Source organism: Pseudophryne corroboree, chromosome 3, assembly GCF_028390025.1.
Source record: "Pseudophryne corroboree isolate aPseCor3 chromosome 3, aPseCor3.hap2, whole genome shotgun sequence".
Lineage (NCBI taxonomy): Eukaryota > Metazoa > Chordata > Amphibia > Anura > Myobatrachidae > Pseudophryne > Pseudophryne corroboree.
The window spans coordinates 430685818-430710249 of NC_086446.1; the positions used below are offsets into that span (position 1 = coordinate 430685818).

At 45.5% G+C, this 24432-nt stretch overlaps 1 protein-coding gene across 8 annotated transcripts in view; it reads left to right on the forward strand.

The window, feature by feature from the left end:
• The first annotated feature begins 456 nt into the window (after positions 1–456).
• CDK5RAP1 (CDK5 regulatory subunit associated protein 1) overlaps positions 457–24432 on the forward strand; it is a 161835-nt gene continuing 137859 nt past the window's right edge. For 2 of the 8 annotated variants that reach the window (XM_063960392.1, XM_063960400.1), the window contains exons 1-3: positions 1816–1857; positions 12631–12893; positions 15290–15393. In XM_063960392.1, coding sequence (XP_063816462.1) covers positions 1844–1857; positions 12631–12893; positions 15290–15393 — 381 coding nt within the window. In that variant the 5' untranslated portion in view covers positions 1816–1843. Of the gene's footprint in view, positions 510–1684; positions 1858–2032; positions 2156–12630; positions 12894–15289; positions 15394–24432 lie in introns of those variants that run through there. The other 6 variants (XM_063960395.1, XM_063960393.1, XM_063960398.1 and 3 more) reach the window with 6 other exon arrangements.

The following is a 24432-nucleotide window of genomic DNA, read 5'->3' on the forward strand; positions in this document are numbered from 1 at the left end:
TAGGAGGGATAAAATGTTCGGCTCCAGGACTTTCCCCTTAATTTGTGATTGCCGACACCTGTTTTGAACAGGTTAATAGATAAGAAAGGTGTTCCACCACAGGTGAGAGCAATCATAAATTAAGAGGGAAGTCCAGGAGCAGAGAATTCTGTCCCTCCTGGAGAGGGTGATGTTGGGAGGCATACCCTCTAACACAGTGGTTCTCAAACTCGGTCCTCAGGACCCCACACAGTGCATGTTTTGCAGGTAACCCAGCAGGTGCACAGGTGTATTAATTACTCACTGACACAATTTAAAAGGTCCACAGGTGAAGCTAATTATTTCACTTGTGATTCTGTGAGGAGACCTGCAAAACATGCACCGTGTGGGGTCCTGAGGACCGAGTTTGAGAACCTGTGCTCTAACATTTTACACATAAAAACAGGTACAAATTAGGAGAGGGGGCGTGGCTCCTATACTTTCAATGGATGCTTGGAGAGTCAAAAATCGGTACAAACCATAGAAAAAAGGTACTGTACTTGCCAAAAAGGCCCTTTACACATGTACACACTAGAATTTATTTTGTCAGGTGCTAAGTGGCCTACAAGTATATTTTTGGATTGGAGGCAACCGGAGTACTTGGAAATAGCCCACACAAGCATGGTGAGAATATATCATCTCCACACAGTGAAGGCCATGGTGGGAATCGAACCTATAACCTCAGTGCTGTGAGGCAGTATGCTAAAGCTGGCTAAAGACACAGGGGGTCATTCCGAGTTGTTAGCTCGCTAGCAGATTTTAGCAGCATTGCACACGCTAGGCCGCCGCCCTCTGGGAGTGTATCTTAGCTTAGTAGAATTGCGAACGAAAGATTAGCAGAATTGCGAATAGAAAATTCGTAGCAGTTTCTGAGTAGCTCGAGACCTACTCCTACACTGCGATTAGCTCAGCCCGTTTCGTTCCTGGTTTGACGTTACAAACACGCCCTGCGTTCGGCCAGCCACTCCCCCGTTTCTCCAGACACACCCGTGTTTTATCCTGGCACGCCTGCGTTTTTCCGCACACTCCCAGAAAACGGCCAGTTTCCGCCCAGAAACACCCACTTTCTGTCAATCACACTCCGATCACTTCAACGATGGAAATTCTTTGTTCGGACGTGAGCTAAAATACTTAACGCATGCGCACTGCGTACCATTTTTGCCTTAATCGCTCTGTTGCGAAAATCGGCAACGAGCGAACAACTCGGAATGACCCCCACAACCTCTTGAGGTGGGTGAAATGACTTCCACCACCTCTCCAGGACCACTTTAAGTCCTTCTCATGAATTATGGCTGGCTGCACTATCCCTGATATTGTTAATAATCGATAAACTAACTCCTGCTAAACTTAGGCTGGAATCAGGGTGCAAGTCTCGTATTCAATACTAAATAAATATAACCTATAGAATGATATAGTTTATAATGAAGATGGATTATGTAACTCACATGTCTGCCAGTCACTTGCTCTATTTTCTGTCCTTTTGTTTTATAACGAAAACGGGGCATCTAGGAACTATCCCGCTGGCGTAGCTCCTCCCCCTTGTGTCGTAACTCCTCCCCCAAATGGAAAAGGTCCCTTAGCCCACTTGATTCTAGCATCTACCGCATCTCTTATAACGTTGTGACATTGTCTTACTGATCTTATACAGTATAGTGCTATTGCAAATCCACCCACAAGGTGTCGCTATAACGTGGTAGTAATGTGTGGCTAGGGATGATGACGTAATCACTGTCTTCCCGGCAGCGCTGTGTCCTCTGCATGTGCCAGGTTTGTTACTAATGTGACAGCTCCAGTGCGGGGGCGGTAAGGTACAGTGCTATATGTAATGGAGAGTGCAAGGTACCCAGGTTGCTCACTAATCGTCAGAGAGATGTACACTGTGTGCTGATGACTGACACCGCGTTACGGAGTAACAGTGCTGTGCCACATAATGTGCAAGTTCCCTGTCATATTTTATAAAGACTGCTTAAGCAACTTTTAATTATGATTTCTTTGTGCTTATTACGCTATCTAGGTCACATGTTGGATATTTAGACTTGTGAAACGACAAGTCCCAGCAAGCCGTGACAGTATGCTGGGAAAGCCAAAAGTTTACGACACCTCGTATTGAGAATTATGGAATGCCATAAATATCTGTGTGCGTAATGTCATGACAAATTTAGTTAATAAAACACTTGAGTAGAAAGTTTTCTGCTAGGAATCAGAATTCCTGCAGGCAGTGTTATTACTTTATCTATTATTTACTAAATTACTGGTTCCAAACGATATGGAACCTGCTGATACACTTTCCAGTATTATTATTTTTTTTAACCGTGTGTAGACACCCTTATAGTCACACTTTAAATAGAACTGGCAAAGATGTAGCTTAGTGTAATAAGTTATCTAGTACCAAAATGAGTGTGAAAGAAGTTACCTGCTGTACTAATAGGCCCTACACACTGGGCGATAATACTGAAAGATATGAACGAGATAACGTTCAAATCGCGCAGTGTGGAGGCTCCAGCGATGAACGATGTGCAGCCCCACACTCATTCATCGCTGGTGTCCTGTCGCTTGTGCATGCAGGCCAATATGGACGATCTCATCCATATTTGCCAGCACTGCTATGGAGCTGGGTGACGGGGGGGAGTGAAGAAACTTCACTTCCCCCGTCACCTCCCCCCGCCACCAGGTCGGCCGTATCTGCTGTTGGCAGCTCGGCCCGTATCTGCTGTTGGCAGCTCGCGCAATGTGTAGAGCTCTTTACTGTAGTTCATTGCTGTCCATGGTGTTATAGGCCCTACACACTGGCCGATATACTGAAAGATATGAACGATCTCGTTCATAAATGAACGAGAACTCGTTCATATCTTTCAGTGTGGAGACTCCAACGATGAACGATGCGCGTCCCCGCGCTCGTTCATCGCTGGTCCCCGATCTCGTCCATATTAGCCTGCACTTCAATGCAGCCGGGTGACGGGGGGAGTGAAAAAACTTCACTCCCCCCGTCACTGCCCCCCCCGCCGCCGGGTCGCTCGTCGGCCGTATCCGCCGTCGGGCAGCTCGGCGGCGGGTCGGCCAGTGAGTAGGGCCCCTTAGAATCATTTGTCATACTAAGGGCCCCATGTAATAATGATCCTTATTACCAACGGCATCTTTCATTTAGTAACACAGTTATACTAATGAATTTACTGCTTGTAATTAACATTACTTACCTCTTTGGCGAGGTCCGGCTGCATCCTATTCCTCGGTGTCATCCTCCTCGCTGTTGCTGCCAGCATGCCGCTGCCAGTCTGCACATGTGCATTACACTTGGCATTGCCTGGTAGGCTTTGCTGAAGCTGGAAAGGCCATTGCACAGCTCTTATTGCTGGCAATATGGGACTGTATCAATATCACCTTCTATAGATGGCGTACGCGGTACAGTGACAATCAGCGGTAAGCTAGGCTAACTGCTGTTTGTTAAATACGGAAAGGAGGACATAACCCCTTTAGCAAGTGCTAAAGGGGTTATGGCTCGTTACATGGGGCCCCATATTCTTGTCTATCTACAAAGTTCTAAAAATAAAACCATTAGGCAAACTTTGCTGATTTATTTTAAAATGAAATGTACTGCATATCACACTAGAATTTCAACTGCTTTTAATGTATAATTACTTTTACAGTGAAACTTTAAAATATTTGTATTCTGCATAGATATTTTATACCGCTAAGGTTTATTCTGTCTAGAGGTGTGATCTAGTACCTCTTTCTAGATGCCAGTTTGTGCCATCCATGCTTACCTTGCTGCTCATCCATAATAACACTATATTGAATGAGTGGGTTATTCATATGTTTTTAAAGTGTAAATAAGCTATCCTCAATTCTAAAGGCCCATACACACGGTGAGATTTGGGCTATGACCGATTCTCACTATGGGGTATATGCAATAGCGGGCGAAATCGCGGCAATTATCGCCGTTTTTTCAATTCGACCAAATTCGCCAGGTGAATTCCGGAAGGTGGCTTCCGGAATTCACCATATGCAATGAAAAACGGATTCGCCAGAGTCGCGGGCGAAAATCGGCCGATTTGGCGGATTTTGCCGCGATTTTAAAAAACGGGGAAAAACCCGAAAAAAAAATGGCGTGGGGTCCCCCCTCCAAAGCATAACCAGCCTCGGGCTCATCGAGCTGGTCCTGGTTCTAAAAATGCAGGGGAAAAATCGGCCAGGGATTCCCCGTATTTTTAAAACCAGCACCGGGCTCTGCGCCTGATGCTGGTGCCAAAAATACGGGGGACAAAAAGAGTAGGGGTCCCCCGTATTTTTAACACCAGCATCGGGCTCCACTAGCTGGACAGATAATGCCACAGCCGGGGGTCACTTTTATGCCGTGCCCTGCGGCCGTGGCATCAAATATCCAACTAGTCACCCCTGGCCGGGGTACCCTGGGGGAGTGGGGACCCCTTCAATCAAGGGGTCCCCCCCCCCCAGCCACCCAAGGGCCAGGGGTGAAGCCCGAGGCTGTCCCCCCCCATCCAATGGGCTGCGGATGGGGGGGCTGATAGCCTTTGTGTTAAAAAAAAAGATATTGTTTTTTCCATTAGTACTACAAGTCCCAGCAAGCCTCCCCCGCAAGCTGGTACTTGGAGAACCACAAGTACCAGCATGCGGGAGAAAAACGGGGCCGCTGGTACCTGTAGTACTACTGGGAAAAAAATACCCAAATAAAAACAGGACACACACACCGTCGACAGTAAAACTTTATTTCATACGCCGACACACACATACTTACCTGTGTTGACACGCCGACTGCAACGATCTCCGACGATCCGAGGGTACCTGTCAAAAAATTATACTCACCTTCCAGCGTCCAGAGGTCCAGGTCCAGAGGTAAATCCACGTACTTTGTAAAAAAACAAACCGAACACCGAGCCATACCGGACTGAAAGGGGTCCAATGTTTTCACATCAGACCCCTTCCCCCGAATGCCGGGACATCACGTGACTCCTGTCACTGATGTCCCTTCAGCCAATCAGGAAGCGCTACTGCCGTGGCGCTCACCTGATTGGCTGGACGCCGTCTGTACTCTGACAGCGCCTCGCAAAGCCGCTCCATTACTTTCAATGGTGGGAACTTAGCGGCTAGCGGTGGGGTCACCCGCCGGTCAGCCGCTGACCGGCGGGTGACCTCACCGCTAGCCGCTAAGTTCCCACCATTGAATATAATGGAGGGAGCTGTGCGATGCGCTGTCACAGCGATCAGCCAATCAGGTGAGCGCAACGAAGTTGCGCTTCCTGATTGGCTTAGAGACCTGTCAGTGACAGCTGTCACTGACAGGTCTTATTCGTGGAAAGGTGTCCCATGTGTCAGCATGGGACCCCTTTCAGTCCGTTTTTGGTGCGGGTAAATGCGTTTTATTTTTTTGCCAAGTACGTGGATTTATCTCTGGACCCTGGTTAAGGTGAGTATATTGAACTTTGCTTTTCAGGTATCCGTGGATTCTACAGGGAGAAGAGGACCGATGTCGGCGTGTGAACATAGGTAAGTATGTGTGTGTCGGTAGTGTGAAATAATAAGAATTTACTTACCGATAATTCTATTTCTCGGAGTCCGTAGTGGATGCTGGGGTTCCTGAAAGGACCATGGGGAATAGCGGCTCCGCAGGAGACAGGGCACAAAAGTAAAGCTTTTACAGGTCAGGTGGTGTGTACTGGCTCCTCCCCCTATGACCCTCCTCCAGACTCCAGTTAGGTACTGTGCCCGGACGAGCGTACACAATAAGGGAGGATTTTGAATCCCGGGTAAGACTCATACCAGCCACACCAATCACACCGTACAACTTGTGATCTAAACCCAGTTAACAGTATGATAACAGAGGAGCCTCTGAAAGATGGCTTCCTAAACAATAACCCGAATTAGTTAACAATAACTATGTACAAGTATTGCAGATAATCCGCACTTGGGATGGGCGCCCAGCATCCACTACGGACTCCGAGAAATAGAATTATCGGTAAGTAAATTCTTATTTTCTCTATCGTCCTAAGTGGATGCTGGGGTTCCTGAAAGGACCATGGGGATTATACCAAAGCTCCCAAACGGGCGGGAGAGTGCGGATGACTCTGCAGCACCGAATGAGAGAACTCCAGGTCCTCCTTTGCCAGGGTATCAAATTTGTAAAAATTTACAAACGTGTTCTCCCCTGACCACGTAGCTGCTCGGCAGAGTTGTAATGCCGAGACCCCTCGGGCAGCCGCCCAAGATGAGCCCACCTTCCTTGCGGAATGGGCCTTAACAGATTTAGGCTGTGGCAGGCCTGCCACAGAATGTACAAGTTGAATTTTGTTACAAATCCAACGAGCAATCGACTGCTTAGAAGCAGGTGCACCCAACTTGTTGGGTGCATACAGTATAAACAGCGAGTCAGATTTTCTGACTCCAGCCGTCCTTTAAATGTATATTTTTAAGGCTCTGACAACGTCCAACAACTTGGAGTCCTTCAAGTCGTCTGTAGCCGCAGGCACTACAATAGGCTGGTTCAGGTGAAACGCTGATACCACCTTAGGGAGAAAATGCGGACGCGTCCGCAGCTCTGCCCTATGTCGAATGGAAAATTAAATAAGGGCTTTTATAAAACAAAGCCGCCAGTTCAGATACTCTCCCGGCCGAAGCCAGGGCCAGTAACATAGTCACTTTCCATGTGAGATATTTCAAATCCACATTCTTTAGTGGTTCAAACCAATTGGATTTGAGGAAATCTAAAACTACATTTAGATCCCACGGTGCCACCTTAGGCACCACAGGAGGCTGTATATGCAGTACTCCTTTGATAAAAATCTGGACCTCAGGGACTGAGGCCAATTCTTTTTGGAAGAATATTGATAGGGCCGAAATTTGAACCTTAATAGATCCCAATTTGAGACCCATAGACAATCCTGATTGCAGGAAATGTAGGAAAACGACCCAGTTGAAATTCCTCCATCGGAGCACTCCGCTGCTCGCACCACGCAACATATTTTCGCCAAATACGGCGATAATGCTTCGCGGTGACTTCCTTCCTTGCCTTTATCAAGGTAGGAATGACTTCTTCTGGAATGCCTTTTCCTTTTAGGATCTGGCATTCAAACGCCATGCCGTCAAACGCAGCCGCGGTAAGTCTTGAAAAAGACAAGGACCCTGCTGAAGCAGGTCCCTTCTCAGAAGTAGAGGCCACGGATCGTCCGTGACCATCTCTTGAAGTTCCGGGTACCAAGTCCTTCTTGGCCAATCCGGAGCCACTAGTCTTACTCCTCTTTGCCGTATAATCCTCAATACCTTTGGTATGAGAGGCAGAGGAGGAAACACATATACCGACTGGTACACCCAAGGTGTTACCAGCGCGTCCACAGCTATTGCCTGCGGATCTCTTGACCTGGCGCAATACCTGTCCAGTGTTTTGTTGAGGCGAGACGCCATCATGTCCACCATTGGTTTTACCCAACGGTTTAATAGCATGTGGAAAACTTCTGGATGAAGTCCCCACTCTCCCGGGTGAAGGTCGTGTCTGCTGAGGAAGTCTGCTTCCCAGTTGTCCACGCCCGGGATGAATACTGCTGACAGTGCTATCACGTGATTCTCCGCCCAGCGAAGGATCCTGGCAGCTTCTGCCATTGCCCTCCTGCTTCTTGTGCCGCCCTGTCTGTTTACATGGGCGACTGCCGTGATGTTGTCCGACTGGATCAACACCGGTCTTCCTTGAAGCAGAGGTTCCGCCTGGCTTAGAGCATTGTAGATTGCTCTTAGTTCCAGAATGCTTATGTGAAGAGACTTTTTCAGGCTCGACCACACTCCCTGGAAATTTCTTCCCTGTGTGACTGCTCCCCAGCCTCTCAGGCTGGCATCCGTGGTCACCAGGATCCAATCCTGCATGCCGAATCTGCGGCCCTCCAATAGATGAGCCTCCTGCAACCACCACAGAAGGGATACCCTTGTCCTCGGCGACAGGGTTATCCGCAGGTGCATCTGAAGATGCGACCCTGACCATTTGTCCAACAGATCCCTTTGCATGGAATCTGCCGAAAGGGATTGCTTCGTAAGAAGCTACCATTTTTCCCCAGGACTCTTGTGCATTGATGTACAGACACCTTTCCTGGTTTTAGGAGGTTCCTGACCAGGTCAGATAACTCCTTGGCTTTTTCTTCGGGAAGAAAAACCTTTTTCTGAACTGTGTCCAGAATCATCCCCAGGAACAGCAGACGAGTTGTCGGCATTAATTGGGATTTTGGAATATTCAGAATCCATCCGTGCTGCTTTAGCACCTCTTGAGATAGTGCTAAACCCATCTCTAGCTGTTCTCTGGACCTTGCCCTTATTAGGAGATCGTCCAAGTATGGGATAATTAATACGCCTTTTCTTCGAAGAAGAAATATTATCTCGGCCATTACCTTTGTAAAGACCCGAGGTGTCGTGGACAAACCAAACGGCAGCGTCTGAAACTGATAGTGACAGTTTTGTACAACGAACCTGAGGTACCCCTGGTGTGAGGGGTAATTGGAACGTGGAGATACGCATCCTTGATGTCCAAGGATACCATAAAGTCCCCTTCTTCCAGGTTCGCTATCACTGCTCTGAGTGACTCCATCTTGAACTTGAACTTCTTTATGTACAGGTTCAAGGACTTCAGATTTAGAATAGGCCTTACCGAGCCATCCGGCTTCGGTACCACAAAAAGAGTGGAATAATACCCCTTCCCTTGTTGTAGAAGAGGTACCTTGACTATCACCTGCTGAGAATACAGCTTGTGAATGGCTTCCAAAACCGTCTCCCTTTCTGAGGGGGACGTTGGTAAAGCAGACTTCAGGAAACGGCGAGGTGGCTCTGTCTCTAATTTCAACCTGTACCCCTGAGATATTATCTGCAGGATCCAGGGATTTACCTGCGAGTGAGCCCACTGCGCGCTGTAATTCTTGAGACGACCGCCTACCGCCCCCGAGTCCGCTTGCGAAGCCCCAGCGTCATGCTGAGGCTTTTGTAGAAGCCGGGGAGGGCTTCTGTTCCTGGGAAGGAGCTGCCTGTTGCTGTCTCTTCCCTCGTCCTCTGCCTCGTGGCAGATATGAATAGCCCTTTGCTCTCTTATTTTTAAAGGAACGAAAGGGCTGCGGTTGAAAGGTCGGTGCCTTTTTCTGTTGGGGAGTGACTTGAGGTAGAAAGGTGGATTTCCCGGCCGTAGCCGTGGCCACCAAATCCGATAGACCGACCCAAATAACTCCTCTACGCATCGCCTGTCCACTGTCGTGTCCATAAAGCTCTTCTGGCCGAAATGGACATAGCACTTACCCGTGATGCCAGTGTGCAGATATCTCTCTGTGCATCACGCATATAAAGAAATGCATCCTTTATTTGTTCTAACGACAGTAAAATATTGTCCCTGTCCAGGGTATCAATATTTTCGATCAGGGACTCTGACCAAACTACCCCAGCACTGCACATCCAGGCAGTCGCAATAGCTGGTCGTAGTATAACACCTGCATGTGTGTATATACCTTTTTGGATATTTTCCATCCTCCTATCTGATGGATCTTTAAGTGCGGCCGTCTCAGGAGAGGGTAACGCCACTTGTTTTGATAAGCGTGTTAGCGCTTTGTCCACCCTAGGAGGTGTTTCCCAGCGCTCCCTAACCTCTGGCGGGAAAGGGTATAAAGCCAATAACTTCTTTGAAATTAGCAGTTTTTTATCGGGGCACCCCACGCTTCATCACACACGTCATTTAATTCTTCTGATTCGGTAAAAACTACTGGTAGTTTTTTCACACCCCACATAATACCCTGTTTAGTGGTACCTGTAGTATCAGCTAAATGTAACATCTCCTTTATTGCCAAAATCATATAACGTGTGGCCCTACTGGAAAATACGGTTGATTCGTCACCTTCACCACCGGAATCAGTGCCTGTGTCTGGGTCTGTGTCGACCGACTGAGGCAAGGGGCGTTTTACAGCCCCTGACGGTGTTTGAGGCGCCTGGACAGGCACTAATTGAGTGTCCGGCCGCCTCATGTCGGCAAACGACTGCTTAAGCGAGTTGACGCTATCCCGTAATTCCACAAATAAAGGCATCCATTCTGGTGTCGACCCCCTAGGAGGTGACATCCTCATATTTGGCAATTGCTCCGCCTCCACACCAATAACGTCCTCATACATGTCGACACACACGTACCGACACACAGCAGACACACAGGGAATGCTCTATACGAAGACAGGACCCACTAGCCCTTTGGGGAGACAGAGGGAGAGTCTGCCAGCACACACCAAAAAGCGCTATATATGACAGGGATAGCCTTATGATTAAGTGCTCCCTTATAGCTGCTTTTATATTAATATATTGCCATTTATTTTGCCCCCCCTCTCTGTTATACCCTGTTTCTGTAGTGCAGTGCAGGGGAGAGACCTGGGAGCCTTCCTGACCAGCGGAGCTGTGACAGAAAATGGCGCCGTGTGCTGAGGAGATAGGCCCCGCCCCTTTTTCGGCGGGCTCGTCTCCCGCTATTTAGTACATTTAGGCAGGGGTAAATATCTCCATATAGCCTCTGGGGCTATATGTGAGGTATTTTTAGCCTTTTTAAAGGTTTTCATTTGCCTCCCAGGGCGCCCCCCCCCAGCGCCCTGCACCCTCAGTGACTGCCGTGTGAAGTGTGCTGAGAGGAAAATGGCGCACAGCTGCAGTGCTGTGCGCTACCTTAAGAAGACTGCAGGAGTCTTCAGTCGCCGATTCTGGACCTCTTCTTGCTTCAGCATCTGTGAGGGGGCCGGCGGCGTGGCTCCGGTGACCATCCAGGCTGTACCTGTGATCGTCCCTCTGGAGCTTCATGTCCAGTAGCCAAGAAGCCAATCCATCCTGCACGCAGGTGAGTTCACTTCTTCTCCCCTCTGTCCCTCGTTGCAGTGATCCTGTTGCCAGCAGGAATCACTGTAAAATAAAAAACCTAAGCTAAACTCTCTAAGCAGCTCTTTATGAGAGCCACCTAGAATTGCACCCTTCTCGGCCGGGCACAAAAATCTAACTGGAGTCTGGAGGAGGGTCATAGGGGGAGGAGCCAGTACACACCACCTGACCTGTAAAAGCTTTACTTTTGTGCCCTGTCTCCTGCGGAGCCGCTATTCCCCATGGTCCTTTCAGGAACCCCAGCATCCACTTAGGACGATAGAGAAAAAGTTTTACTGTCGACGGTGTGTGTGTCCTGTTTTTATTTGGGTATTTTTTTTCCAGTAGTACTACAGGTACCAGCGGGCCCGTTTTTCTCCCGCATGCTGGTACTTGTGGTTCTCCAAGTACCAGCTTGCGGGGGAGGCTTGCTGGGACTTGTAGTACTAATGGAAAAAACAATATCTTTTTTTTAATCACAAAGGCTATCAGCCCCCCCATCCGCAGCCCATTGGATGGGGGGGGACAGCCTCGGGCTTCACCCCTGGCCCTTGGGTGGCTGGGGGGGGGGACCCCTTGATTGAAGGGGTCCCCACTCCCCCAGGGTACCCCGGCCAGGGGTGACTAGTTGGATATTTGATGCCACGGCCGCAGGGCACGGCATAAAAGTGACCCCCGGCTGTGGCATTATCTGTCCAGCTAGTGGAGCCCGATGCTGGTGTTAAAAATACGGGGGACCCCTACTCGTTTTGTCCCCCGTATTTTTGGCACCAGCATCAGGCGCAGAGCCCGGTGCTGGTTTTAAAAATACGGGGGATCCCCTGTCAATTTTTTCCCCGCATTTTTAGAACCAGGACCAGCTCAATGAGCCCGAGGCTGGTTATGCTTTGGAGGGGGGACCCCACGCCATTTTTTTTCCTGATTTTACCGTTCCAGCAATAAAAAAAAATAAAAAAATAAAATAATATTTTAAAAAATATATAAATAATATTTGTGCCTCCCCCCAAAAAAAAAAAAATACCTAATCCCTTCTAATATAAATAGATCTGCTATTCCCAAAAAAAAAAACTCAAAAAAAAACATGTTTAAATTTTTTTTATTTGTTTTCACCCTCCAAAGTGTGGCGGATTGAAAATGACGAATTTGCTGTCTAAAAGCACTGCTGTCGAATTTCCAAACTTGAATTGAATATGCTTTGGTCGAATTGCAGCACTTGTATCATTGCAGAAAAGTCGAATTTGCAAAAAGTCGAATTTCAAAAAGTCGAATTTTGAAAGTCCGTTTTTTGGTCGGAAAGCACTGCATTGCATAGGGGAATTTTTTTTTTTGGTCGAAAATGACCCGAAATTCGCCAATTTCGGGAATTCGACCACAATTGCATATACCCCTATGTGACAGGGGCTAGGCCGGCATCGCAAGTACATAATGACTGTGCTTGCGATACTGACTATGTGCGATTTTGGCTAAGTGTCAATTTTAACTATCTCTTCTATAGAGAGAGTCAAAATTGACTTGCCTACTCAGTCTATCTAGGCTTGCGATGCCGACCGCGCATCGGCATTGAATCGGAATCGCAAGTGACTTTCACCTTGCGATCTGCACTAACTTTTCTTACGATTTTGACTATAGTTAAAATCGTAAGAAAATATCTCACCGTGTGTACACACCCTAACAAGTTGTTAAACAGACTTTATTCCTTAATTTCAAGCTTTTAGTCAATTTCAAACTTTTGTTGTGTTTTTGTTTTTTACACTGTAGGTATTGGTCATCACTCATGGAACCTTTGAAACTATCTCGCTTTCTTTCCCGAGTTAAAGTATGCCTGTCATATAGATGTCTATCTACCAGCATCTCATGTACTCAGAAAAGCACAACTAGGAAGGACGAGTTTAGTTCCAGGCTGGCAGCAGGGCCACGTCTGAACGAATTTTTTGCTAACACCTCTCCTATATATCCCTCTGTGGAAGAAGATGCACCTCATTATATAACAGAGAATTCCTTACCGCCAGTAAATAACAAAGGTCTGTATAATGATTTGACACTCTTTGCTATCACCATTGTTATTTGTATGGAGCAGTAAGGGAAAAATGAAAACTTGCATTGAAAAACGGACAGGGACAGACACGTGGGTGAAAGGTGTGTCGATGAGAACCATATGTAGTGAGGGCCCTGCCATTGTAAGTTACTAGAGGAAGAGAGGAGTGGTTTCAGGAGGGGGTGACTTAGGCCATAGAAAAGAGGTAGGGTATATGAGAAAATATGAAAGTTTGGTGTACAGTTTGGCCAAGCAAGGTTGCAAGGGGTCTATTTACTAAGCTGTGGATGGAGATAAAGTACCAGCCAATCAGCTTCTAACTGCCATGTTACAGGCTGTGTTTGAAAAATGTCAGTTAGCAGCTGGTTGGTTGGGACTTTGGGGGACATTTACTAAGCAGTGATAAGAGCGGAGAAGTGAGCCCATAGCAACCAATCATCACTGAAGTAACATCTGTAATTTGCATACTATAAAATTATACAGAGCTGCTGATTGGTTGATGGGGCAACTTCTCCACTGACTCATTTCTCTGCTCTTATCACTGCTTAGTAAATGTCCCCCAAAGTCTCCATTCAGGGCTTAGTAAATAGACCCCTTTGTCCTGTAAGTGCAGAGCAGTGTGGGAAAAGTTTTGGTGAGTAGTCAGTAAAGGTAAAGGCAAGGCTAAAGTTGGAGGCCTATCTGAGAGAGCATAATGAAGAGAGTATGTTGAAGCAAGAATAGCGACAAGTTGGGACGGGATTCGGTCAGGAGGACAGGTTTAGGCTGCATTGGGGGGGGGGGGGGGAATAGGGTTAGGTTGTGGGGAGTGAAGGTTAGGGTTAGTCTGCTTGGGGGGGGGGGGGAGGTTAGGGATTGGGGCTAGCATACCTTACCTAGTAGGTGTTGGGATGCCACTGTCTGTATTCTGACTGCTGGCATCCCAGTTTCGGAATACCGATACCATTCCGTCAGGGCTTGGGATGAGGTGCAGTGGCTTTGTTGGAATTAGATTATTGGAAGCCAGTGAGAGAGTGGTGCTATGGATGTTGAACAGTGTGAGAGGAAGATTATTGTAACTGTTATGTAGGTTATTCAGAGTGGTTAGCAAACCAACAAAGTTAGCAATTGAGCAAAACCACGTGCAGTGCAGGTGGGGCAGATATAACGTGCTGAGAGAGATAGATTTGGGTGGGTTATTTTGTTTCTGTGCAGGGTAAATACTGGCTGCTTTATTTTTACTCTGCAATTTAGATTTCAGATTGAACACACCCCACCCAAATCTAACTCTCTCTGCACATGTTATATCTGCCCCCCATGCAATGCAACATGTATTTGTCCATTAGTGTGCTTTTATGGTTTGCTAACAACTCTGAATAACCCCATAACACAGTGGGAATAGTTGAAATGAAGGCTTCTGTGGGGGAGATTGCAGTAGTCCAGGCAGATAGTTGTGTATTGGATGAGACAGGAACACCTGCTAATCTTTAGAAAGAAAAAGGCAACATGACAACTACATGGATCATATTTTGAGCACACTTCTTATTTAAGAAGAATTTCGCAATTATTATCAGGACAAAGAAATCTGTTTACAAGTCTATTATTTCTGAACCTGTGACCATTTCTACATTTAACGTGGTTGGGGATTAATGTGTGAAATCATTATTTGCATCTTATAAGGATAATATTCTTGGACACAACCAGCGGGGTGAGAACTCCATAAGTTTGTGTTTTTTAATATCACCTAGCTTTATGCTTTTTCATGAAATGTATGTGATTTATGTATTTTTGAAGGATTCATTGATTATGTTTTACTGTTGTGCAATAAAATGTATTAAAACTGACGTCTGGTGGTGCTTGCTATATCTACAGACGCAGTCTATTTTGTAGTAAAAAGGTAAAAGTTGTTTTTGTAAATTGTTCCACTGAAAGAATATGAAATTACTTCCACTACACAAGGAAGAGTGGCACTCGCTATGCCTTTCTATTGGTAATGTAATGCAGAAAACAGTTGTCCCAAAAACACAGATGTTGCTTTACTTACAGTGCACAAGTATTTTTATGAAGATGCACGCAGAGAAGTTTATTTACATAAACAGGTAGATTTTCATGCAGGTGAACGTTGGTTCAATAGTGTCACCTAGTGGTAAAAAAGGGATAATGCATGGGACATTTTGCAAACTTGGTAAAACAATGTATAGCTTTCCTTAAAGAATCTGTCAAAATGGGTGACATTGTAAAGGTTTTCACTGAGAGCCAGTGCTAGTGTGATTGGCCTCCAAACTGAGCCAATACTTTGGTGCTGTCTCTATACTATAAGCAATCGGAAAGTATTTAATGTTAACTAATGCATTAATCCTTCTGTTGTCCACTCCTACATTTTATCTAATATTGTTTTTTTAGTTTATTTGGAGACCTATGGATGTCAGATGAATGTTAGTGACACAGAAATTGCCTGGTCCATATTGCAGAAAAGTGGATATGTCCGAATTAACACAGCAGCTGAGGTAACAGAACAAGACCAATAACACCTATCCATTGAAATGGTTTATGCATATTACATTCTCTTCTCCTCTATATGCAGTAGACCTCTAAATATAAATATTATACAGATGTGTGCACTTACATTTATCCTCCATGCTGTGGTGTGACTTGGTATTGCCGAGCATCTTTTTTTCGTGCAACGTTTTATTTGCAAAATGGTGCAAATAGTACACACAAGCAGCTTTTCTGATTAAAATAACATATGACATGCCTATATTCTGTGTGTGACCACGGCTGTATATGCAAATGAGATGATATGCTACAGCGTTTTCCTAGAAAACACTAACGTAGCATTTCGTATTCAGATACAGTCGCACACAAAGCATAGGCATGCCACATGTCATTTTAATCAGCAGAGTCTGCTTGTGTGACTTATTCGCATAGTTTTGGCAAAAAAAAGACACCCATCACTAACGGAGTTGCACAGGACCTTTCAGCTCGCTCACTCCAGGCATCTCCCGCTGCATGGCTTACTGGGGCAAGATGTATGAGGACACATCTGTAAGTGACAGCTCAATAATATCTAATTTTTATATTATTCTGGATTTTATCATGTGTACGGTGCAGAACTATTCTGGGCCTGCACTTCTACTATGGATACCAGTCCCGTTCCTTGTGCAGCCAGTGAGTCTATTTTGCAAGAGATATCCTCCAGTGAAATGTCTTCATCATTTTTTCTGCTGCTTTAGACCGCAAATCAGACTTAAGCAGACACTGGGGGTAATTCAGATCTGATCGCTAGGGTGCGTTTTTTGCATCCCTGCAATCAGGTAGTCGCCGCCTACAGGGGGAGGGTATTTGCTGTGTGCGATCGCATTTGTAGCAGAGCTGCCCAAACATGAATTTGTGCAGTGTCTGCTTAACCCAGGACTTACTCAGCTGCTGCGATGATCGGGGCCAGAGCTGATGCCAGAATCCCTCCCTCCAAACGCCTGGTCCCTCCTGCGTTTTCCCGGACACTCCTAGAAAACGGTCAGCTGCCACCCACAAACTGTCTCCTCCTGTCAGTCACCTTGCAATTACCCATGCAATCGCTTTTTACGCATCATCCCGTTGCTATGCACGATGCCCGGTGCAGTCGTCTGACACACCGGTGCATGCGCAGTACAGACCTGATCACCCGCACAGCAGCGATCTGGTCTGAATTCCCCCCACTGTTCTAGCAGGTCCTGCTCTCCACAATGTTCTGGGCTGCAGGAAAGTATGCATGACTGGGCTAGGATAGATGGGTGGCTGTGTGTTATTTCTGCTGAGTTTTGTATGTCTGTTGATGCCTGACGCACTTTTCCATGTTATGTGCTCTGACTTTTTTTCTCCTTGTTCTCCTGTCGTTGAATAAGAGCAGATATAGGCTGGTGATGCTTCACCTGTGTTTTTCTCCCAAAAAGTCCTGAGTTCACTGAGGCAGATGTATTAAGCCTGGAGAAATGATAAAGTGGAAGTTGATAACACACCAGGCAATCAGCTCCTAGCTGTCAATTTCAAACCCAGTCTGTTACTTGACAATTATGAGCTGATTGGTTGGTGTGTTATCACCGTCCACTTTATCAGTTCTCCAGGCTTAATAACATGTGTCCCTGAATCCTCTAGTTGTAGGCAAATGAACCCTACCCTCCACCTCTTGCTGAATCTTACGTGAATAACTCCATGCATCTCTGTGTGTTTGGCCAGAGATGAGCAGGGACCTCATCAATGCACTAAGGGGGTAATTCAGACTGGATCGCTGCGCGTGCGCACCCTGGGAGCCCAGTGAGATGTTAAAAGCATCTCATGGCTATGTTCGCCTCTGCTTGATTGACAGGCAGATGCAGGCGGGAGGGGGCATGCCAACGGCGTTAGAACACCATCCGGACAACGCAGTCGTGTCTGGACCATTGTGGGGGTGGGCCGCAGTGGCCGTGTGACGTCACGCTCTGGACGCGGCGGCCTGCGAGCGCGCAGGAGCTGCGCTGACAGGGAGCTACTCAATGGGTGCAAAAGCATTGCGGGTCGGACTAGCCCTGTGCTGGGCGTCCACCCGGATGTCTGAGAAACTGATCGTAGATGTGCTAAATTTAGCACAACTACGATCACATCTGAATTACCCCCCCCTCCCCCAAGGCACACTTGTTCAATGTCTGGCTACGTTGAAACAAGGTCTTGTAAAGTTATATTTCTCAACATCTGAGTTCTGTTTCGGTCTGGTCTTGCTTTGGATCAGAATTGTTTTCCTAAGAAGTGGATGTGGTAGTGGAGGAATCGGATATTGCGTATTCCTCATGTTTTGAAAACGGACTGTGCAAGACACCTTATGGTGTATGATTTAGTGATTCATAAGTTACTAATCATCCAGGGCATTGAGGAGTCAGAGGAGTCTTTAAAATTTACGTCTGCTCAGTCTCCATGTCCAGTTCAATCTCACCACTTTCGATTTTATTATGTGGGACAGCTTGACCGGTTTGGCCAGTCATGGCTGCTTTCTTGAGATAATAGTGATCATACCTTAACTGAATGATCTCTTAATAATGGCAGAATCTCTGACTTTGCTTTCAGACTGATCCTTTTTTTTTCTTCTGTCCAGCAGCAAGGGGTTGGGGCATATCAAAAGACACTCTTCTCAAAACCAGTCATGTTCTAATTTGACCAGACAACAGATTAATCTGTCTCAAGCAATACTTTGACCGCTTCTTTGGTTTTGGTCATATCAGCCTCGTTTGTACCATGGATGGGAAACTGGAGGATTTTTTCACTGGATAACTTCGTCCTACACAACAAAGAGTGTTCCCCCGGACACGTTTGCTTTCTACTGTTTTTGTAGGAAGGCTTAATTGCTCCAATCTGACAGAGCTATTATCGGATTAGTGGGCACCCACACACACTGAGCAATTTCTGGCCCAGGGTGTACTTTCTCTTTATCTCCTTAACTGGATACCGAGGTCAGGAACAATATACAGTAGCATGCAGCACATATTATGTCATCCTCCCTATATGAGTGTTGCAAGTGTGTTTGAAGCCATTTACCGGCTAGAAATACTCAAAGGGTGTGTACACATGGTGAGATTTTTTTCTTACAATTCTGACTATATAGTCAAAATCGTAAGAAAAGTTAGTGCAGATCGCAAAGGTGAAAGTCAACTTGCGATCCCGATTCAATGCCGATGCGCGGTCGCATCGCAAGAATAGATAGACTGTGCAGGCAAGTCAATTTTGACTATCTCTGTAGAAGAGATAGTCAAAATTGAAACTTAGCCAAAATCGCACATAGCCAATATCGCAAGCACACTCATTATGTGCTGCGAAACTGACTATGTGCCGGCTCGGCCCCTGTCGCATAGTGAGAATCAGGCATAGCCCAAATCTCACCGTGTGTACACACCCTCAAATTCCTGCATACACACTATTCAGTTAATAGCCTGATCAGCCAATCAGGCTGATTGGCTCAATAGTTATATAATAGTTATATAATGTTTCCCTGGCTTTCTGTTTTCTTCATTAAAAGTGTACCGCTCCTACTTACCACTCCTACTGCAAGTACATACTTTAAAAAAAAAAATGTTTGCAGGGTGTTGCTTCTTACTGTCGCCTTTTGAACAACTTGAGATAGTACACATAGAATAGAATAATTATTTCTCTGGTTCAATTCCATGACCTTCAGGCTGTCAGAGCTGGAAAGCAAAAAAAGACAATTTTTCATTTTGGCAAAACTATGCTGCACTGCAGATGGGGCTGATCCAAAATGTGTAGAGGTACTTATACTGTATTTGAAAGGGGCTTGTCCAAATTGAAATTGAAATTGCCCTGTAAAAATTAAGCTGTCCAGCATTTGTGGTTTAGATGCAAAAACAGCCAGTATTTACCCTGCATGCACATGTTTTGTTCCAGGTGCAGAGTTACAGATGTGTACATTTACATCTAGCCTGCCTGCACGTTAAACAGCCCTTACAGTCACACCATGCCATGGTGTGACTCTGTAGCACAAGCGTCTTTACTTGCGCCATTTTCTGTTAAAATGCTTTTTATTCACAATACGATATGAATAGGACGCACAAGCAGCTTATGATGATTAATATTATAAATTTCCTATATTCTGTGTGTGACCGCGGCTGTATCTGCATACAAAATGGTTACCTAGAAAACACTGTTGTTACGTAGCATTCCGTGTGCATATACATCCGCAGACGCTCAGAGTCTGCTTGTGTGTCTTGTTCGCATAGCGATGTGAATAAAGCTGGCCATATGTCAGGGTTCACTTGGGTTTTTCCCCTGTATGGACATACTCTCAGGAAACAACCAATGTTCAAAGTGCAACCGCCTGTTTCAAGCAGGGTAAAGCAGTACTTAGGAGGCAAACAACAGGGATCAGAGTTCAGTCACAATTATGGTACAAGTATTAATGTCCAAATACAGTAGTTTAAAGATTGTATATTTGAATTCCACAGTCTGGAGACCCAGGATAAGAAACAAGTACAGGAAACAATGTTCATGAGATTATTACTTGGAAGATTGGGTACTTTATTACTGCAGTTGAAGAACACTGAGGAATAAATACTGCCTAACTGTGGCTGATGAACACTGAATAATGAATACTTGATAACTGTGGCTGAAGAACACTTAAGAATGAATACTTGATAACTGTGGCTGAAGAACACTGAAGAATGAATACTTGATAAATGTGGATGAAGAACACTGATTAATGATTACTTGATAACTGTGGCTGAAGAACACTGAAGAATGATTACTTGATAACTGGCTGAAGAACACTGAATAATGATTACTTGATAACTGACCGAAGAACACTGAAAAATAAATACTTGATAACTGGCTGAAGAACACTGAAGAATGAATACTTGATAACTGTGGATGAAGAACACTGAAGAATGAATACTTGATAACTGGCTGAAGAACCCTAAAAAATGAATACTTGATAACTGGCTGAAGAACACTGAAGAATGAATACTTGATAACTGGCTGAAGAACACTGAAGAATGAATACTTGATAACTGGCTGAAGAACCCTAAAAAATGAATACTTGATAACTGGCTGAAGAACACTGAAGAATGAATACTTGATAACTGGCTGAAGAACACTGAAGAATGAATACTTGATAACTGGCTGAAGAACACTGAAGAATGAATACTTGATAACTGGCTGAAGAACACTGAAGAATGAATACTTGATAACTGGTTGAAGAACCCTAAAGAATGAATACTTGATAACTGGCTGAAGAACACTGAAGAATGAATACTTGATAACTGGCTGAAGAACACTGAAGAATGAATACTTGATAACTGGCTGAAGAACACTGAAGAATGAATACTTGATAACTGGCTGAAGAACACTGAAGAATGAATACTTGATAACTGGTTGAAGAACCCTAAAGAATGAATACTTGATAACTGGCTGAAGAACACTGAAGAATGAATACTTGATAACTGTGGCTACTTGATAACTGTGGCTGAAGAACACTGAAAAATGAGTACTTGATAACTGTGGTTGAAGAATGAATACTTGATAACTGTGGATGGAGTATACTGATAAGCAATGACTGGATAGAACTGGCGAGTGAAGGTTTTAGGCAGTAAAATGAACAGGCAACAAATCCAGGTAGTTAAAGGCAATAATGACAATGATATGGTACTGAATGGAAAGTTAGTTGCTAGATGCAGTTGCTAACAGGATACTGGAAGTGATTGCAATTGGCAAGGTAAAGTCCAGGCAAACAGATATAGCTTTGTGAGAAGGCAAAGCACTAAAGGTGTGTAAATACAGTGCGATATGCACTTAACTTTACTTACGATTTTGCCTATATAGTCAAAATTGAAAGGAAAGTTAGTGCATATTGCACCGTTTGTACAGAGCTTGCAATGCCAATGTTCAAGGGAAATCGCAAGTGAAAATCGGGCATAGCAAGGATCTCACCATGTGTACACACCATAAAATGCATTTTCGCCCAAAAAAAGATGCCCAACATTAACTGACTTGCACGGTATCTGTCAGCTCACTAACGCCAGGCATCTCCCACTACATGGCGTATTAAGGCAAGATGTGTAGACATATCAGTACTTTTTTTTTCTCCTTTGCCCCAAATCAGAATCTGACCCTCTTTCCTGCAATTCTTGCCATCTGACTGACGATAGGGCTACTTTCCAGATAAAGCTTTCTTTTCAACCAAAGGTGGTATCTAATACCCCTTTTCCACTAGCTCCAAAAACACGGATAAATGCACGGAGGTGCGCATTTACCTGTGTTTTTTGCTAGTGGAAAAGGGTCAACCCGGATCACGAGTTCAACCCGGTAAGCTGTGCAGTGTAAACGGAAGCCGTGTCGATGTGACACGGCTCCCGTTCAGTCTATGGAAGGGCGGCGCTGGGAGATCATGTGATCTCCCAGTGCCACCTCTGCCGTGTCGCTAGCAGCATCACCAACCCGGCAATATGCCGGGTTGGTGAGCGCAGTGGGAAAGGGGGCTGAGCACGGGCCGCAGCTGGTTAGCACCCGTGTCAGGCTCTCGGCTGCAACCCATGCTTAGTAGGTGGAAAAGGGATATAAGTTGTAGTTGAATCAACATATTGTAAGACACTACTTCAAAATCCATCTATGGAGGAACTGCGGCACTTTAGTGACTGAGGGGCAGATTTATTAAGCTCGTGAAATGATAAAGTGGAAGGTGATAACGCACCAGCCAGTCCGCTCCTAACTGTCATTTTACAAACCCAGCCTGTAACATGGCAGTTAGGATCTGATTGGCTGGTCCTTTATCATCTTCCACTTTATCACTTCATCGAGCTTAGTATATCTGCCCTGAATATCTTCAAGGCACTGTAACTCTATAAAAGTATCCATCTGTAGTGGCAACTATTGTCCAGTGTCCCTTTGTGGATGCAAGTGATAATCAGGTTTTTATACTTTCATTAAATCCTTTTCTCTGAGCCCAATGAGTTCACTGAGCACTCGCATATATACACCCCATTTCTCCTGTAAAAGTGTTTTTAATTATTTAATTATTTAAGTTGGTCCTGTTTGTTTTTGTTTATTACTGTCTCTCTTCTGGGACTTGTTTAGGAGTATAAATGCGTTCTCTAGATATAAGAGGGTTGATTGGCACTATTAATCATTGTGTATATATATTTTGCAATGTCCTAACTAGTTTTCTGTACTTGAAGAGCCAGTGTCCTCCACTGGACTCAGAGAAAAATATTTAACGTAAGTATTAAAGTCCTGTTTTCATAGTTTAGTTTACAGTATTGATTACATTACAAAACATTTGTTTTGTTATTTGATTGGTATTAGATTTTTCTGCCTGGCTCCCTCACTTCCTATCCTCTGACATCTCCACCATTATCATGGGTGATTTCAATATTGCTATTTATTGTCCAAAATCTGCTGCGCACGCCTCCAAACTACTCTCTCTAACCTCCTCTCTTGGCCTCTCCCAATGGACTGACTCCTCTACTCATCAGGCGGGCCACTGCCTTGATCTAGTATTCACCAGACTATGCTCCATCTCTGAACTCACTAACACTCCTTTCCCCCTCTCAGATCACAACCTTATCTCCTCTGTTATTTCAAACCCTGTGTTGCTGAAGTCTTCCAATCTTCCTCAAACCCGCAGAAATATTAACACAATTAATCTTCAAGAACTTTCCACTTCACTCCAACAACTGCTTTCACCTATTTCTGCATTCACCTCTCCTGAGATGGCTGTATCACACCTTAATGAGACTCTAGAACTAGCCCTTGATGAAGTGGCTACAGCTACCCATCACACTCCACGTAGGCCTAGATGTCAACCATGGCACTCCAAATTGACAAGACAACTACAAAAACTCACACGAAAACTTGAATGTCAGTGGCGTAAATCTCGTATTTCAAGTGACTTCCTCACATATAAGACTGTCTACCATTCTTATAAAAATGCCCTGGACACTGCCAAACAAACATATTTCCAAACTCTTATCTCTGCTCAAGCCTCTAACCCAGGCATTCCCAACCACGGTCCTCAAGGCACACAGTGCAGGATTTAGTGATGTCCAGGCTTCAGCACAGGTGACTTAATTAGTAGCTCAGTTATTTTTATTTCTCTGACATCCTAAGTGGATGCTGGGACTTCGTAAGGACCATGGGGAATAGCGGCTCCGCAGGAGACTGGGCACAAACTAAAGAAAGCTTTAGGACTAACTGGTGTGCACTGGCTCCTCCCACTATGACCCTCCTCCAGACCTCAGTTAGATTTTTGTGCCCGGCTGAGCTGGATGCACACTAGGGGCTCTCCTGAGCTCCTACAAAAGAAAGTATAAATTTAGGTTTTTTATTTTCAGTGAGATCTGCTGGCAACAGACTCACTGCTACGAGGAACTAAGGGGAGAAGAAGCGAACCTACCTGCTGGCAGCTAGCTTGGGCTTCTTAGGCTACTGGACACCATTAGCTCCAGAGGGATCGAACACAGGGCCCGACCTCGATCGTCCGGTCCCGGAGCCGCGCCGCCGTCCCCCTTACAGAGCCAGAAGCAAGAAGGTGGTCCGGAAAATCAGCGGCAGAAGACTTCGGTCTTCAACAAGGTAGCACACAGCACTGCAGCTGTGCGCCATTGCTCCTCATGCACACCTCACACTCCGGTCACTGATTGGTGCAGGGCGCTGGGGGGGGGGCGCCCTGAGGGCAATATAATACACCTTGGCTGGCAAATCAACACCATATATAGTCAGGAAGGCTATATAGGTGTAAAAATACCCCTGCCAGAGTTCCAGAAAATGCGGGAGAAGTCTGCCGAAAAAGGGGCGGGGCTATCTCCCTCAGCACACTGGCCCCATTTTTCCCTCACAGCTCCGCTGGAAGGATCGCTCCCTGGCTCTCCCCTGCCGTCCTGACTACAGAAGGGTAAAAAAGAGAGGGGGGGCACTAAATTTAGGCGCAGTATATATATATATATATATATATATATATATATATACAGTGATCGCGCTGAGTGAAAAATTATGTGGGTCCCAGGGACCCCTTACTGTAAAAAATTGGGGTCCTATTT